We start from the raw sequence: 16992 nt of genomic DNA on the forward strand, positions 1-16992 counted from the left end.
AATATTTTAATACCATTTTTAAAAAAGTTCCTTGATACAGTCTTTGATTTTATATTGCTTTTGTTACTGGGGAGAGAATTTACCCCTAGTTTTACTGTGGTATTTTTCCTAATTGTTTCTGATCTGTTGCATGAATAGTAAGAGAACTCTTTCTAAAAACACAGCGGGGTGTGGTTTATGGCATGCTTTTTATTTAATACACTCTAAATTACTCATTTAATTATAATGAACTATTGTTGACATTTTGTAAAATGTTTTGATTTATCCTTTGATTTTGGTCTATAATCTTTTGTTTTACATGACTATGCTAAAGTTTAATTTATTTAAAGTATACTTGATTTGGTTTAAATCATGAAAAAAGAATTACGTAAAATAATGTTAATTTTTGTTATTTCTTTGTTTAGGAAATACAGAATTAACAGGTCAAGAAGAACTGATGGAGATATCTGAAGTTGACGAGGGATTTTACTCCAGGGCTGCGTCTAGTACCAGCCAGTCGGGTTTATCAAACAGTAGTCAAAATTGTAGTAACAAGACAAGTGTAGGAAAGACTCAGAGGCGGTCAGGAGGAAGCAAAACTGGAGGAAAAGAAAAAGAAACTACAGGAGAGTCTTGCAAAGATCATTTTGCTCGAAAACAAACTCAAAGAGCCCAAAGTGAAAATCTCGAGCTTCTCTCCTTGAAGAGACTTACATTAACAACCAGCCAATCCCTGCCTAAACCTAGTAGCCATGGTTTGGCTAAGACCGCTGCGACTGTATTTAGTAAATCCTTTGAACAAGTCAGTGGGGTCACAGTCCCTCATAACCCATCATCTGTTGTTGGCTGTGGGACTGGGACAGATGCCAATAGGTTTTCTGCTTGTAGTCTCCAAGAAGAAAAGCTTATTTATGTTTCTGAAAGGACTGAACTTCCAATGAAGCATCAAGCAGGTCAACAGAGACCTCCTAGTATTAGCATTACTCTGTCCACAGATTAATTTGTAATCACTTTCTCATGTAACCAATGAATCTGGAAGTACGACTTTGCTTCTTTATGAAAGTGCCCAGGGTCTTTCATCCCTGTTCCTGACAGGACCCATGATTTCTAAATTCTGGAGGCTACCTTGATTTTATGAAGGGAACGATGTCTAGGTTGCAGTAAGTTGAAATGTGGTTTTATTATTTCTTGGTTGTGGTTTTTTCACTTGGTTTAAGTCTTTTTTTTTTTTTCCTTTTTCTTTATTTCTTAGTTGTTTCTGTTGCCCTAAGATTGTCAGCATGACAATAACATTTTGTGGCAGGTTGTCTGATCAGATTGATTACATCTCATGTGAGGTTGTGAGTCTTTTTTTCTTATTTTAAAAATAACTCCTGTTTGGTAGTGTACGTTTGTCCTTCAGTGTAAAAGGGAATATCCATGTATGTGAACTGTTTGTTTTTTTTTTTTTAAGGATGAGACATAAGTGCAACTCCAGGGATTCTCCAGCTGGCTGTTCAGCAAGCCAGTCTAAAAAACAGGCATGTGAAAAAATAAAAAAAGATACGTATGAAAAATGCCTGACAAAAATATTTATAACTGGATCATCTTTAAGATTAGTAGAACAGCTTATATAAAGCACTGGAAAATGCCTGGTAACTTGGTACCCTAAAATATCATATGATTCTAGGTGTTGGGAAGAGGGATTTCTGTTGTTATCTTTGGTACACTTTTATATCAAAAAGTAGGTTGCTGGTAGATGTGTTGTTTTGAAGAGTTTGATCTGGTTTTAGCAGGTGAAAATCTCTTTCAATTCCTAAGATGTAATAGGCCATAAAGCTGACTCATCCTCTTGCTGGACTTCAGAAATCCTACTTAGTTTGGATTCCCATAATTCAGAGCACACATCATTGAAGACTTCCTGGAAATCGTTGTAAATCTTGCAACACAGCTCTGAAGATACCATTGTTCATCATATAATATTGAATTGTCTGTCTACAAATGAAGGAAATTAGGTAAATTTTTCATCTATAAAATATTATTGAAAGAAAATAGTGAAATATGGACAAAGGACATTTATACATTAACTAGGGCAATTTATGTTTGTGTTCTTAAGTTTACAGTTATAAAATATGAAAAAAATGTGTTTCTTATTTTGCAAATAGGCTTATTTTAAATGTTCTCATTATGTGAAAGAGTGATCAGTGCCCCCAATTAATAATTAGGGTAAGAGAGAGAAAGCAGAGCTGAGGATGAGAGTAAGTTGCTTGGGAAGAAGACTTAGGGAACTGTCCATTTGTTAGTGGTTAGTACATAGTGGTTTCCTTATTCATGGTCCTTAGCTGTGGTCATACAGAGAAAATGCTAGTTTTCCTCTTGTACCTGCTTGTGCAGAGCTCAAATATGTAAAAAGGTTGTATATCTTGAAGACTGCTAAAGCATTTAGACTATGAATGCAGTTTTGAACATAATTGCTTTGGCTCCAATTTTAAATCTGATTCTTCAAAAAGCACGAACCCTGAATTAAATTTTTTTTTTTTAACACAAGTTTATTTGACTTTTTTAGTTCCAGTAATAGAAATGGAATAGGATCTATTGGCATAGATTGTAGTTAAAAAAAAAAAAAAAAGGCAACCAGACAGTGAAAGTTGATAAAGTATTAATTTAATAGGAATCCTGTGTACAATTTAAAATATTTGTAAAATGTCCCTGTGAATTTCTAATTGTCATTTTGTAATTCTTTAACAAAGAATTTTCCCTAGGCATAGCTACTAATAATATTAATAGTCTTAAGAACTAATTTAGTAAAAGATTGGCATTGTAAGCAACTTAAGGTGCTTAGGAAACATTGTAGAATAAATTTGAGGAAGCATTACCTTGCACAAATGAGAGATCAGATTTTAACATTCAACTGCTGTAATGGAACCTCATTTTGGTATTATTCTAGATCATTGCTGTTCTAGATCACTGTGGTCTGAGGACCAGTAATGAGCATTGGCATCACTTGGAATCTTGTTAAAAATGCAGAATTTCAAAGCGACCTTAGACATAGTGAATTGTAATCTGCATTTTAATAAGATCTCAAGTGATTTTTATGCACATTAAAGTTTGAGAAGACAGTATCAAAGTGCAAACCACTTAACTGATGTTTAGAATTCTCAGTGGTCTCACAACCCAAGATCAATTATATAAAATACTAGATCATTATAATCTTCATTGTTTTGAACAGCTAATTAATTTTTACATGGTGTCAACTGACTTCTTAAGTTCTCTAATTCTAAATCTTTAATGATTCTCATTTATTTTTACAATAAAGAATGTAACATTTTGTATTTTTTTTTTGTTAACTGTAAATGGAAACAGAACTGTAGACACTTACAACTTAGTATGAAAGGGGTACCACCCTTTTATACAGTGCACAACAAATCTGCATGTGTTTATTCTTTTAAAAATTCTGAAGGCTTACTCAAAGGAGTGGTCTGAATTTTTGCTCTAAGTTATTTGTACTAGTTGATTTTTTGGAGTGTGGCATTAGCTGGTAAAATTCCTTTATAGTACCTTTGATACTCTTTCAAATAAGATTATATGTTTGAAAATTTTTATAGTAATTATAAATATTGGATAATGCTAACTGTGGTGACAATTGTAATTATCCCTAATATTCTTGTCCCAGTTACTTTTCCAAATTTGAAAGTTGAGATGGCTTTTATAGGTCATTTTCTCATGAAGATACTGATGTGACCATTTGGTCACAGACCTTCTATAAATCCAGAGTATCCTTTTATCACAAGAAGGATTCTGCACAAAACTGGGGCCTTGCACCCCATTGCTCAGAGGATCTGAGCAGACACTGTAGTCCCATTACACATTTTAAACCTTAGAGATTCTTGAAATTACCGAACCTCTCATTCTTCAAATACCCAACTACCTAGGATATTCTAGTGAGGCTGGGTCCTAGCTTTTGCCTTTTGGAATCCAACTAGGGAGAGAAACAAAGACTTTTCAGGGGAATGTACCAGAAGATCCAGGACAAGTGAGTGCCCCAGAATCCCTTGCCCACGACCATGGAACTTTTTAAGGCAGCTCTTTTGACTTGAAGAGTAGAAATTCTCAGTTCTTAATGATTTCAGTTTGTCTTGAAAAAGCAGTATTTCATTGCCCTTTTCAAGTATAAAGTAACTGCTTAGCAAACATTACTCATTTAAAAACAAAAAGTTGAAATAAAGGGAAATACAATTTTTAAACCAAAATAGGTAAAAATGATCCCATTTTTAAAGGGATTTTGCCTCTTTTTGAAGAATAAAATTAGTGTCGAAACCGTTAAATTTAAAGAAAAATATACTCTGACTTGCAATTTTCAGCAAATATTTAAAATAAGGCTATTTAACACTTTGAGTCTATAGGCACAGTACACCTACACTTTACTAAAGGGAAGCACATCAAGGAAATATATATGTTAAATAATGTAACTGAAAAAATATCTTTTAAAAACCATTTAAAAAAAGAATAATTTGATGGGTACTTAAATAAAGCATTGTACATAGAAATTAATGTATAATAATGTCTTCCCAATCTTTGAATGAAAAATAAACTGTTTAGTCCTTTAATTAGCATGAATTTATACTTTTAGATTAATTGCTTAGTAAAATTATACTCAGTACCTTGAGTTATTCACATTTATGTTTAACATCGTTAAATTCTTCATCATAGAACATAAATATGTTAACATCTGTATTTTGTAACTTGTGCATATCTAAAGAAACTAACTGACCATTTTGGAAGATGTTTTTGAGTTTTTTTTGATAGTAGAGTTCTAGAGTACTGATATCTTGATACGAAGTTTCTACCAGTAAGCTCAAGATCATACTTTCTCTTATGTGGGGTTTATTGTGTACCTCTTATCTTTACTTCTAATCATGTAGTGATACTAATCTTTTCATAGTAAATATACTTGTTTCTAATTGTATTCCTAGAGTTTACATTCCTAAAGAATAAACTATGACTTTGGATATTTTTATGTGCTATATATCTTTTTAAGGATATGGAAATAAACTGGAGTTTAGTTTTTTGAAGTTTTGTATATTTGTGTAAATATTCTCCATATGCAATACAATAGTGTTGCCTCTTGTCTTATTGAAATAAAAACTGAAAAAATATTTTTTCCAGATCATTTTACTTATTAAAAAAATCTTCATAAAATTTTGCCAAAGTCATGATGTGGAGGAAAAAATTAAAGGAGGAAGACTTAGGTGAGTTGAGCCATTGAGAGCTTTGGGAATAAGCATAGGACAATGTCATGTCATTCCTGCCTTATGCTTTACATGGCCTAGGAATGAGAAGTGTGATGGATCCATTAGTGTCTGTCCAAAAAAAGATGAGCTCCATGGGTCAGGAACCACTGACTGATTATTTGTCATACTAGAAGAAGGGGCAAATTTAGATAACAGTGCTTTGCCCTTTTATCTTATTTCTATGAGTCTTTATCTCTTGAGTGCAGAGATTATGCCCTTGGTACGTAGCATAGGACTTTGTGCATGGTAGGTATTGAAACGTTTAATGAATGAGTGAGTTAGGTTGACATTAGTTTTGGGAAAGAATCAAGGATAAGTTTTCCAATGTATTACAGTAAAATTTTAAAATTTCATTTATTGGCTCTAGGAAATCTTCATGACATTATTTAAGTAGGATTACTGTTTGTGCTTAGAAACAAAACCCTCTTAGAAACTTGAAAAACAATCCTGTTGTTTAATTGATTGTATATTTGGATAATTACATTTCTTAAGAACTAAGTAATTCAGGAAACATTTTCTGAACTATTACTAGAGAAGCATTCATAGAGAACCAGAACAGTGACTTTGTAAGCAGCATGTTAGCCCTATGAAATAGATGTTCTTCTGGTGACTTTAACAATCCTGATAAATAGTTGACTCACCCTGTAGAATCTGTAATACCAGCATAATTATTTTATAATGATTAAGAGAGGCTTTTACAAATAATTCTAGTCATTTAGTAATTTCCCTTGCATTTTTATTGTAGCTAATATTTGTAATTAAAATTATAATCTCATTTAGTCTTCAAAACAGTCATATAAAATGATCAGAGTTCCCATTTTACAAAAGAGGAAACTGAAGCTCTCAAAAGGGTAGGTGACTTGCCCAAGGCCACTTAGCTGCTGGGTGGCAAAGCTAGGGCTTGAACAAAGGTCTTAGGATTTTCACTTCTCTATAACTTGGTTAAAAAAAAGATACTAAGTGAATACTACAAAATAGACATGTATTTTATATTTGCTCATTCCGTCTGTCTCATAGGTGATAGAGTTAAGTTTTAAGGTGAAAATAAGTTTTCCAAAAATAGATTATGATATGCTTTGTAGAACTTTAGGTAATTGTGTTTCAGTGGTAAACTGCATGCTAGTTATTCCAGTATTAAAAATATAGTAAAATGCAAATTGAGATTTTATTTATTTTTTTATTTGTCAGATAAGGATTAAAAAGATTGATACTAGTATTGGTATAGGTGTAGGGAAATCATTACTCTAAGTAGCCTAAGAGACCATTGGCAGGACTGTACATTGGTACAGCCAGATTGATGAGCAGTTCAGCAGAATCTATCAAACTATGTATGTGCTCTTTTACCCTCTAACCTAGCAATCCTACTTGTTTATGTTTATTTCACTCTCTATATTCTACAGAAATTTTAGCACAGATATGTAAAGATATTCATTGCAGCATTGCTTATAATAGCAAAAAAAAAAAAAAAACAAAACCCCAAAAAACCAGCAATCTAAACGACCATTAATAGAGGACTGGATAAAATATGGTATGTACATATAGTGGAATATTATGTAGCTGTGAAAAATAATGCAGCTGTATATGTGATGATTCAGAAAGATTATTTAAGATAATATTCCCTGGGAAAAACGTCATAGAACAATCCCATTTTTATAAGAAGTGTATAGGACATTTAGTGCAGGTGTATTTTTATATATACAAATATGTACATATACAGCACACATATGTTTGCTGGTATGTAGGGAGGAAAGCATTATTTCTGCAATATGGTCTAAAGACAGTCTGCACTGGGGAAAAAATGGTGCTCTTTAAAATAAAGATTCCTGGGCTTTGTGCTCATCCCTCTAAATCAGATCACTGAGTAAAGCACGGAAACCTATATTTCTATCAAGTGCCTCAGTTGATTCTTATACAAACTTAACATTTGATCTAGTAGCTGACAGCAGTGAATTGATTATCTTTATGTCTCTGGTAGTGGTTTATAGTTAGGAAAGGCAAGCTTTTAAAATAATTAATTAATTATTAAATTGAGGTATAATCCACATAGTGTTATATTAGTTTCAAGTGTGCAACATAATGGTTCAGTATTTGTATATATTGCAAAATGATAACCATAGTAAGTCTGGTTGACATCCATCACCACAGATAGTTACAATTTTTTTTTCTTTTATAATGAGAACTTTTGAAATTTACTCTTCTAGTTATTTTCAAATAAGCAATAGAGGATTATTAACTATAATCATCATGCTGTATGTTACATGCCCATGACTTATTTATTTTATAACTGGTAGTTTGTACCTTTTGACCCCCATCACCCCTTTCACCCACCTCTCCCCCCAGCCTGTGATGTATTTCACTTAGCATAATGCCCCCAAGGTCCACCCATATTGTCACAAAGGCAACATTTTCTTCTTTTGTATAATATTCCATCGTGTTTCTGTTTGTCTGTGTATGTGTATCCATTGATGGATACTTAAATGTTTTCAGAAAGGACAAATTTGTTGAACAGATCTTCTATTCCAAGTGGGGCCCTCTCACAAGATAAAGCCAATTAACATTGACTTAACATCATCAACATGACCTGTTAGTGAAAGGTAAGTTGGCCTGACATAGAAAAATGATTGTACTGTATAGTACACGCCAATTAAATGAACAATCCTTAAAATACAAACAAAAACACCCTAACCTTTGTTATTGTTGAACTCTCTCAAATACTATCCAATGACCTGCTAATAAAGCAAAAAAACTTAGTGCAATAAGACAGTGTACCACCTCAGTATGCTAAGCTGTGTGTCAGAACTAGAAAATTAGTTATTTATAGAGCTTTGGGATCTGTGCCCAAATGGTTTAAGGCCTGTCTGTCAAGACAGGGAAGTGATTAGATTTGGCAAAGTTAATGAAATGGTTTAGGATTGGTGGACACAACAAACCAGGGCCTTGAAGAGTCTTGATAAGTAAACTCATTTGATTCTCTAGTGTACGTCAGTGTGGCGATGAAGATAAAGGTTGTAAAACTTTACTACTTTGGTTCTTTATATCTGCATAAAAGTTTTTTGAAATGTAAATTATGATACATCGTGTTTCTTTTTACTGAAAATAATGAATAGTATGTAGATTTTTTTCCTGGGCTAATGTTTAACTTTTTTTTTCTATCATGTTCTCTTCGGTATTTCTGTGGTACACGTAAGTGATCTCTAGACTCATCAGAAAATAAAGTGAGAAAGAGTTCAACACTATAGTTTCTCACTTCTTGCTTTACTTGCTTCCTTTTATAGACGCTCCAAGTATGTTTAACTTTGGTATCCCAGGTCCACTACTACCTAATGAAGGCCTCTAGTGCATTTTTCTTATTCTCTTATTCTCTTTGTTTAGCCAAGATGTTTCTTCTGTCTTGATATATAATTTTTGTGCTATATAATTTTTACTAACATTTTCTTCTCCAAATCTCTTGAAATATAACCCTCTGGAAAACATGTCACCACTTCCTCTTCTATTCTAATTCCACTCTAGTGTAGAATCTTGTTTCAGTATTCATTTACATCCACCAAGTTGAATTTAATGAGGCAGGATATGTTTGAAAGGAGAAAACAAGCAAGCAAGCCAATCCATGAACTATTCTTATAATAGGAGAGAATATCCAAGCAGGAAGAAATGGAGCCGGGGTATATAACCACTACTGCACAGTATGCTGGTACTAGTTAGAGGTGAACTGTGGCACCAGAACCCCACTCAGCAAAGGTTGTGGAGGACAGTAAGGAGAGGGACTCTTTACAGTGAGAATAAATCTGAGTAGTGTTTCTTGTCTGCTCTGCACAAAAGGTACAGATATCCCAAGGTACAGATCCGCCACATTTTATGACTCATAGTTGGCCAGGTGGTGGTGAACATGGAAACAATAAGCTCTGGGGATAAGTGATAAAATTTGACACTAAATGTATGGTTGGACTTCTCCAAGTGGGCTCAGACTATAAGAATAATTGTTTTCTGCATAAATACTAAACAAAGTCCCCTTTGTGAAGGAGATGCTAAATAATCAGATGTTCAAGATGATTCTGAGGATGTCAGTAGAACTCTTTATTTGATATCCCAGTCCTTGTTCAATCAGCTTATGAACAAAGTGGCTGCACAGGAAGCATCAGGGCTATACACAGACTTGAAAAATATGGCCCTCCTTTCATCAAGGCTACCTTGATTACTGCCACTGCTAAGAGCCCAAACTGCCAGCAGGAGTGACCAACCCTAAGATTTCATGCCCTTGGGTGGCCAAGTAGTTGCTTAGTGGCAGACCAACTATACCAAATCTCTTTTTCATGGAGAGGCAGCTATTTGTCCTTGCAGAATAGACACTGTTAATCTGCATTTAAATTTGCCTTCCCTGTATGCCATGCTTCTGTGTGCAATGTTAAGCACCCTATTCACTGTTATGATTTTCCTCAAAATATTGCATCTAAGGAACTTATTTTATAGTGTAAGAAGCAAGATAGAAGGGGAATTCTACTTCCATTAATGCCAGACTAGATAACAACATCAAAATTTCCATGGACAACTAGATAATCTGAACAAATTCCTTTTAAGATATGAAAATCTAGAGAGGCAAGCCCAGCATTGGGGCCATTTCTTACTTGGAGTTATTGGCTGATTCTTGAAGGAGCACTTAAGGGGATTAGAAGTGTTTTTACTACCCCCACAAGGCTAGGAGGACAAAAATTGGATGCTTGTGACTGCCAACTCATGGGGAGGGCATAGAAACTCCCATGCTTTGGTTCTGGGGCCCCCAACAGCTCCACACACAAAGCTTCAAATCACTTTTCCAGAGAAGGAAAAGTGAATTGAAGTTACAATCCTCCCATCCTCTCCTCCCCCAACACATACACAGGGAATTCAGCACAGCATCAAATCATCCCAATTCCTGAAACTGAATTAAAGTAATCCCTTAGGTGCCTGGTAATAGACAAACAAAAAAATATTCTATGAAGAAAAAAAAACATTATCTCAAGTTGCAATTTCTAAAACTTTTCAAATTGAATGTCCAGCAGTGAAACAAAAACAAAAATAAAAACAGACACAGCAGAGCAGCACTCATTGAGAACAACTAGCAACATTGAATAAAATTGTTTAAAACCTCTCTTTAAAGCCATTGAAGAACTTTTAGGCAAACAGGACTCTTAAGAGCCAAAATCCCAGAGAGAAGGTGTGCAGAGAAGAATTAATAGAGCAGGCCTGAGATCCTATCCTTAAAAAGCCCTGCTTGCAAGGTTGGCCTTTGGCTGGCATCTGGGAACTTGGATTACAGGAAAGTTTCCACCATTTCCTAACTGATAAGGTACTTTACTATATACAAACTATTTATATAGACAACGTGGTTTATGCTGAAACTCTACTTTCCTCTGGGAGTCTGTAATTATGATACATTTCTGCAGAAGGTACCTATATGACCAGCTTCCAATACAAACCCTGGGCAGTTAGTCTCTAAAGAATGTCCGTGGCAGACAACATACCACATAGGTTGTCACAGTTCAAAAACGCTGGGGGAATTTAGCACATCCTGTGTGACTTCATAGGAAAAAGGTTCTTGGAAGCTTGTGCCTGGTTGCCTCTGGACTTCACCCTATGCACTTTCCCCCTGCAGTGCTTTTGCTTTGTATTGTTTTACTGTAATACATCAGAACCAATGAGTACAACTGTATGTCAAGTCCTGTGAGTCTTCCTACTGAATCAGTGAATTTGAGGGTTGTCTTGTGGACTCTCAATACAGAAGATAACCAGGGAAGTGACAAACTTTGTGCAGCTACTTCTTCCTTTATAGAATTTGCCAGTTTGGGCCACAAATCTGAGTAAAAGTCCCAGGAAGAGATTTACCACTAGGAATCAGAGAAGTAAACAAATTACAACTACAAGGGAGTAGAGAGACAAAAAGCTTAGGATCATCAAGTCAACCAACACTTGGGAGACCTACAGTCCCAATAAGGTGGAAAGGTTCAGAGAAATGAGCCTGATACTCTGCTGGTTTTCCCCTGGAGTAGTCATTGGATTCTTGGACTGATAATAGCAGAAAGATAAAAAAACAAACAGAAGCCTGCTGAAAGCCAAAGATCTCTCTGTTGCATCAGTGTATGGAAGAGACAAAAATGGGAACAGGAGAGAATCAGAGTAAATTAAAGCTTATAAAAATTGCAACCTAGTTTCATATCCACTGAATTATAGCTTGGATTAATGTGATGTGCCGGCCACAACTCTTCCTACCAGGGAATAGGGTGATCCCTCTCTGTATAAAGATAACATCCAGAGACTATGCAGTGTGTCATATACAATACCTAGCATTAAGTCAGAAATTACAAAGAATATCAAAAGGTAGAACCGTGCAACTCATGGTGGGGGAGGTGTCCAACCCATTAGATAAGAGTGTTCTTCATAGATCCTTTACAGGTCATTCCTGGATAACCCATCTCTATTTCTGGCTTGTGCAGAGATGTTCATTGTATCCATAGTCACATGTGCAATCTCTTCAACAAAATTTTGTCCAGCCACCACACCTTTAGTGTTCTCTCCACACTGTGCTTTTCATCATTTTCCTATCTGGATAAGCTGAGACTTTTCCAAATCACCAAGTGCTGGTTCCTTTTTGCTTAATAGTTCTTTTCTCAGTTTATCTTTCTCCTCTCACATTTCCCTATAGGCAGCAAGGGGAAACCAGGTTGCACCTGCACCTTACAGACTTTGCTTGCAAATCTCCACTAAATATCCAAGTTTATCACTTACAATTTCTCCTTTCCACTCAACACTGGAACACAATTCAGCCAACTTTTCTGCCATTTTATAACCGGGATCACTTCTTCAGTTTCCAATAGCCTGTTTCTCATTTCCTTCTGGCCTCATCAGAAGCATCTTTAAAGTACGTATTTTTACCAACAATCTGTTTATGGTAATATATGCATTCTCTAAGATGATAGAAGCTTTCACTACCATCTCTTCCTTCTGAGCTCTCACCAAAATCACCTTTAACACCCATACTTCTACCCACAATCTCATCAAGGCAATCTCGGCTTTTTTATCAAGCACCTCAAGATTGTTCCAGCCTCTACCCATTACCTAATTCCAAAGCCACTTCCACAATTTTAAATATTTGTTGTAGCAGCACCCCACATCATGCTACCAAAATCTGTATCAGTTTCTCAGGGCTGCTGTAACAAATTACCACAAATTGTGTATCTTAAAACAACAGAAATTTATTCTCTCACAGTTCTGGAGGATAGAAGTCTGAAATTAAGGTGTTGGGAGGGTCATGCTCTCTTTGAAGTCTCCAGAGGACTCATACCTTGCTTCTTCCAAACTTCTGGTACTTGAAGCAGTCCTTGGTGTTTCTTGTCTTCTAGCTGCATTATTTCAATTTCTGGCTCTGTTACCATATAACCTTCTTCCTTGTGTATCTTCATATGACCTTCTTATAAGGACATTGGATTTAGGGGCCACCCTGATCCAATGTGACTTCATCTTAACGAACTACATCTGCAAATGCCCTATTTCTAAATAAAGTCATATTCTGAATTTCAGTCTTTCATTATTATGATGCTAGCTGTGAGTTTTCAATAGCTACTCTTTACCAGATTGAAGATATTCAGTTTGTTGAGTGTTTTGATCATGTTGGATATTGTCAAATGCTTTCTCTCTCTCTCTCTTTTAAGATTCTCTCTTTTTTTGAGGAGGATATTGATAGTTCTTTCTTTTTAAAAAATTCATTTACTGAGGTATGATTGACATAAAAAAGACTATACATACTTAATGCATACATCTTGATGATTTTGAAGGTTAAGTATACACTCATGAAACCTATACCATATACAATGCCAAAAACTAAACCATCAACTCTAAAAATTTCCTTCCTTCCTCTTCTAAAAATTTATAATAAATTTAACATAAGATCTACCCCATTAACAAATTTTTAAGCATACAATACTATATTGTTAACTATATGCAAAATGCTGTACTGTAGATCTCAAGGACTTACTTATCTTGTTACCTGAAATTATGTGTGCTTTGACCAACACCTCCTCCAGTCCCCTTCCCCCGTCAAATGCTTTCTCTACACTTAATGAGATGACCCTGTAGTTTTCGTCCTTTATTCCGTTAATATGGTGTATTACATTAATTTATTTTTGAATGTTAAAACCTTGCATTCTTGGGATAAAGCCCACCTGTTAAAGCTGTAAAATCCTCTCTATAGAATGTGTTATGTTATTAACAAACATGTTATGCTTGTTTTATGACCTAACATAAGCTCTATCCTTGAGATTGTTCCATGTGCACTCGAGAAGAAAGTGTTTTCTACTGTTGTTGGGCGGAGTGTTGTATAGAGATGTGTTAAGTCAAATTTATGTATAGTATTGTTTAATTCCTATTTTCTTGTTGATCTTCTGCCTACTTATTCTATCCATTATTGAAAGTGGGGTATTGAAGTCTCCAGCTATTATTGTTGAATTGTATATTTCTTTTTTCAGTTGTCCATTTTTTTTTCACCTGTTTTAGGAGTTCTGTTCTGTGTATATATGTTTATAATTGTTATAGCTTCCTGATGGGTTTATTATTAAAAAGTGTCCCTACTATTTTTGTTTGTTTGTTTTAAAAGTCTGTCTTGTCTGATGTTAATATAGCCACTTTAGCTTTCTAATGGTTGCAATTTACAATATACGCATTTTCTCGTACTTTACTTTCAACTTGTTCCTGTCTTTGAATCTAAAATGTATATCCTGTAGACAGTATGTAGTTGGATCTTGTGTTTTTATCCAGTCTGACAATCTCTGCCTTTTGACTGGATGATGTAATCTCTTCACATTTAGTATTATTATTTGATTGATCTGCCATTTTATTTTTTTGTTTTCCATGTCTCATGTCTTTTTAGTTTCTCTATTCCTCCTTTACCACTTTTTTTCCTATTAAGTGAACATTTCCTAGTATGATATTAAACTTATTTAATTATATTTTTCACTATAGGCTTTTGAGTTTTTCTGAGTGGTTGCTCTAGAATTCACCATATACATATTAACATATCAAAATCAGTTTTAGACTTATACTAACTTAATTCCTTTGAGATATAGAAATTCCTTCTTCCCCCTGTTTTTGTGCTATTATTATTATACATACTAAAATTTTATATGCTACAAACCCAAGACTACATTGTTATAATTATTACTTTATATAATTTTGTGTCTATTAAAGAAGCTGAGAAAAGAAAAGAGAAAAAGTATCTATGTGAAGCATTTGTCATTTTTAACTTCTTACTTACCATTTTAGTACTCTTCATTAGTTCCCATTGATTTGAATTACCATCTAGTGTCATTTCTATACTCCAAAACTTTGATCCAACCCACCTCCTTTGTACTGTTTGTACTGTTATTGCCAAATATAGTACATTTCTATATGATAGGCCAAACATAATTATATTCATATTGTTTTATATAATTGCTTTGTAAACCAGAGAAAAAGCATGCATTTTTTACTACAATATACTTTTATAATTACATTATTTGCCCTTACCTATGTCTTCATTTTTTCATGTGCATTCAAGTTTCCATCTGGGCTTATTTGCTTTCATCCTGAAGAATTTTGTACATTGGACTATAAATACTGATTTTCCTCCCCTTCCTCTGGGGCTTATTTTTGTTGCTATTTGGGGTGTGTGTGTGTGTGTGTGTGTGTGTGTGTGTGTGTGTGTGTGAAACTTGGCTAGATTATTTTAGTGAAGTCTGTTTTTTCCCACTGTGTCATATCCCTCGGAGGGCACAGCCTTGGGCATGCACACAGGCATGTTGGGGGTGACTGGTTTCAACAGGGCTTTTCTTGACTGTCTTTTCCCTTGGTCTCTGTTAAGCTGTCAGCCTCACCTGATATCACATTCAACTGTTAGGTTCCATGAATACTGGATAATTCCTCTTTAGTTTTCAGCTTATGCCCTGGGGCATAAATAGTTCTTCAGTCTGATCCAATTAAATTCAGGCAGAAGCAGTTTTTGAGGCCAGTTCTTGAGGTTTTCTCTGACCCTAGGAGAGCTCTCCTTAGGTGTCATTTTCCTTGGTTCTCTCTGATGAACTAGCTGGCCTATGATTTAACTGTTGCTCTTAATTAAGAGAGCTGTCGTTTCCTAGAGCACCCTTAGGCTTGAACTTTCCCACACTCTGTTTCAAATAAAGTCAGCTACTTTAGGGAAAACTCTGGAGCTTTCTTTTCGTATGAATTACCTGTCCCCCTAGGGAAAAAAAATCTCTGAAGTGCCACTCTGGGTGCTGAGTTGAGCAGTAGCCTCTGATCTTCTTGACTTGCCTATCCTGGCATGAACCCTCTGCCTTTTGAGAGAGCCTGAACAAGGGTAATTGGGGTCCCAGTGTTCTTGGTCTGCCACATGTAGGGTAGAGTCTTTGTATTATGGGTGAGTGCTGAGTGGAGGAATGAAGCCCCCCACCTGTTGGCTGCACTTTCCAAGAATTTTTCCTCTTGAACTTGGAGTTGGAAGAGATAAGAAATGCTAGGGCCTGTCCACCTGGTGAGATGTGTTAACCTTTGATGGGAGCTTAGGAAAGAGTGGTCCCCCTATTCTTGGCCATATCCACCTAGAACAGAGCTTCTGTTTAGCTAATCTGGGAGGTGTAAGGGAGGGAGAGTTATCAAAACTCAAATCCCACATACTCTCTGTTTTTTTCTGAATTTTAGTAGTTTTTTGTGGGGGAGGGGTAATTATGTTTGTTTATCTTTTTATTTATTGGAGATACTGGGGATTGAACCCAGGACCTCATGCATGCTAAGCACACACTCTACCATTGAGCTATTCCCTTCCCTACTTTAGTAGATTTTCTTGAACAAATGTTTCTTCACTTGTTGTATGCCCTTAAGGCAATTTCCAGAAACTTTCAATGGTTGTTTTCTTTAAATAATTTTCACCAGCTATACTTGTGTATTAGGGAGTAGGTCCTCGGAGCTCCTCATGCTACCATCCCAGAGGTGGAAAAGTCACTTCAGTTTAGATGTCAAAATACCATCAACATTACTTGCAAATATTCTGTACTTCCCAATGAAGCCAATCAGTACACTTCTGTGATAAAATTATCAGCCAATCTTCAAATACATTTATCTTTTCTTATCTCACTGTTTCTTTTGAAAAGAGGATGGATATCTTGCTTTGCTAAATGGAGGCTATTTAGTGAGAATACACTTCAAAGATATAATAGTAGGATTAAAAACATTTCAAAAAAGTTGAACTTCAATGTAAATATGAGAACAATAAATGATTTCTCTCTAGGGACTATTTTAGGGGTCAGTTATCTTGCTGTCAAAGACAATGCTAAAGTTCTTTGGGTTTTTTTTCAAATCAAGACTGATTATCAAAGATTGTCTGGTGTAAAATAAAATCAGACAGAACTTTAGTATCAGGGCAATTGGTTGTGATTAAAAATTAACAAATGAGCCAAGAAAGAAAAGAAAACAAAAATAAGCCAACCTACATACTGCTGCTCTCATTTGCAAGGATCCTCTGTATCTGATACCTTCATGGGTTAAGAGCCTCTAAACAGCCACCAAATTGATGACAACCACTGGAATCCAATTCCAGTAATTGTTCCCAGATGCTATCATAAAAAGCCAAAAGGGCATGAGGTTCTTCCTCTCTGTTCCTGAATCCAAAACTCATGTAAATGAGCACTTCGCATGGTTATTGCTTTAGCCTCACCATGAAATGCGAATCTGAGATCAGGACACC

At 35.2% G+C, this 16992-nt stretch overlaps 1 protein-coding gene across 2 annotated transcripts in view; it reads left to right on the forward strand.

Moving 5' to 3' along the window:
• The window catches only part of HYCC1 (hyccin PI4KA lipid kinase complex subunit 1), a 71246-nt gene extending 57397 nt beyond the window's left edge, over positions 1–13849 (forward strand). The window contains exon 11 of one of the 2 annotated variants that reach the window (XM_010968611.3): positions 405–13849. In XM_010968611.3, the coding sequence (XP_010966913.1) occupies positions 405–979 (575 nt within the window). In that variant the 3' untranslated portion in view covers positions 980–13849. The remainder of the gene's footprint in view (positions 1–404) is intronic. The other variant, XM_010968612.3, reaches the window with a different exon arrangement.
• The last annotated feature ends 3143 nt before the right edge of the window (positions 13850–16992 follow it).

This window comes from Camelus bactrianus, chromosome 7 (assembly GCF_048773025.1).
Source record: "Camelus bactrianus isolate YW-2024 breed Bactrian camel chromosome 7, ASM4877302v1, whole genome shotgun sequence".
NCBI lineage: Eukaryota > Metazoa > Chordata > Mammalia > Artiodactyla > Camelidae > Camelus > Camelus bactrianus.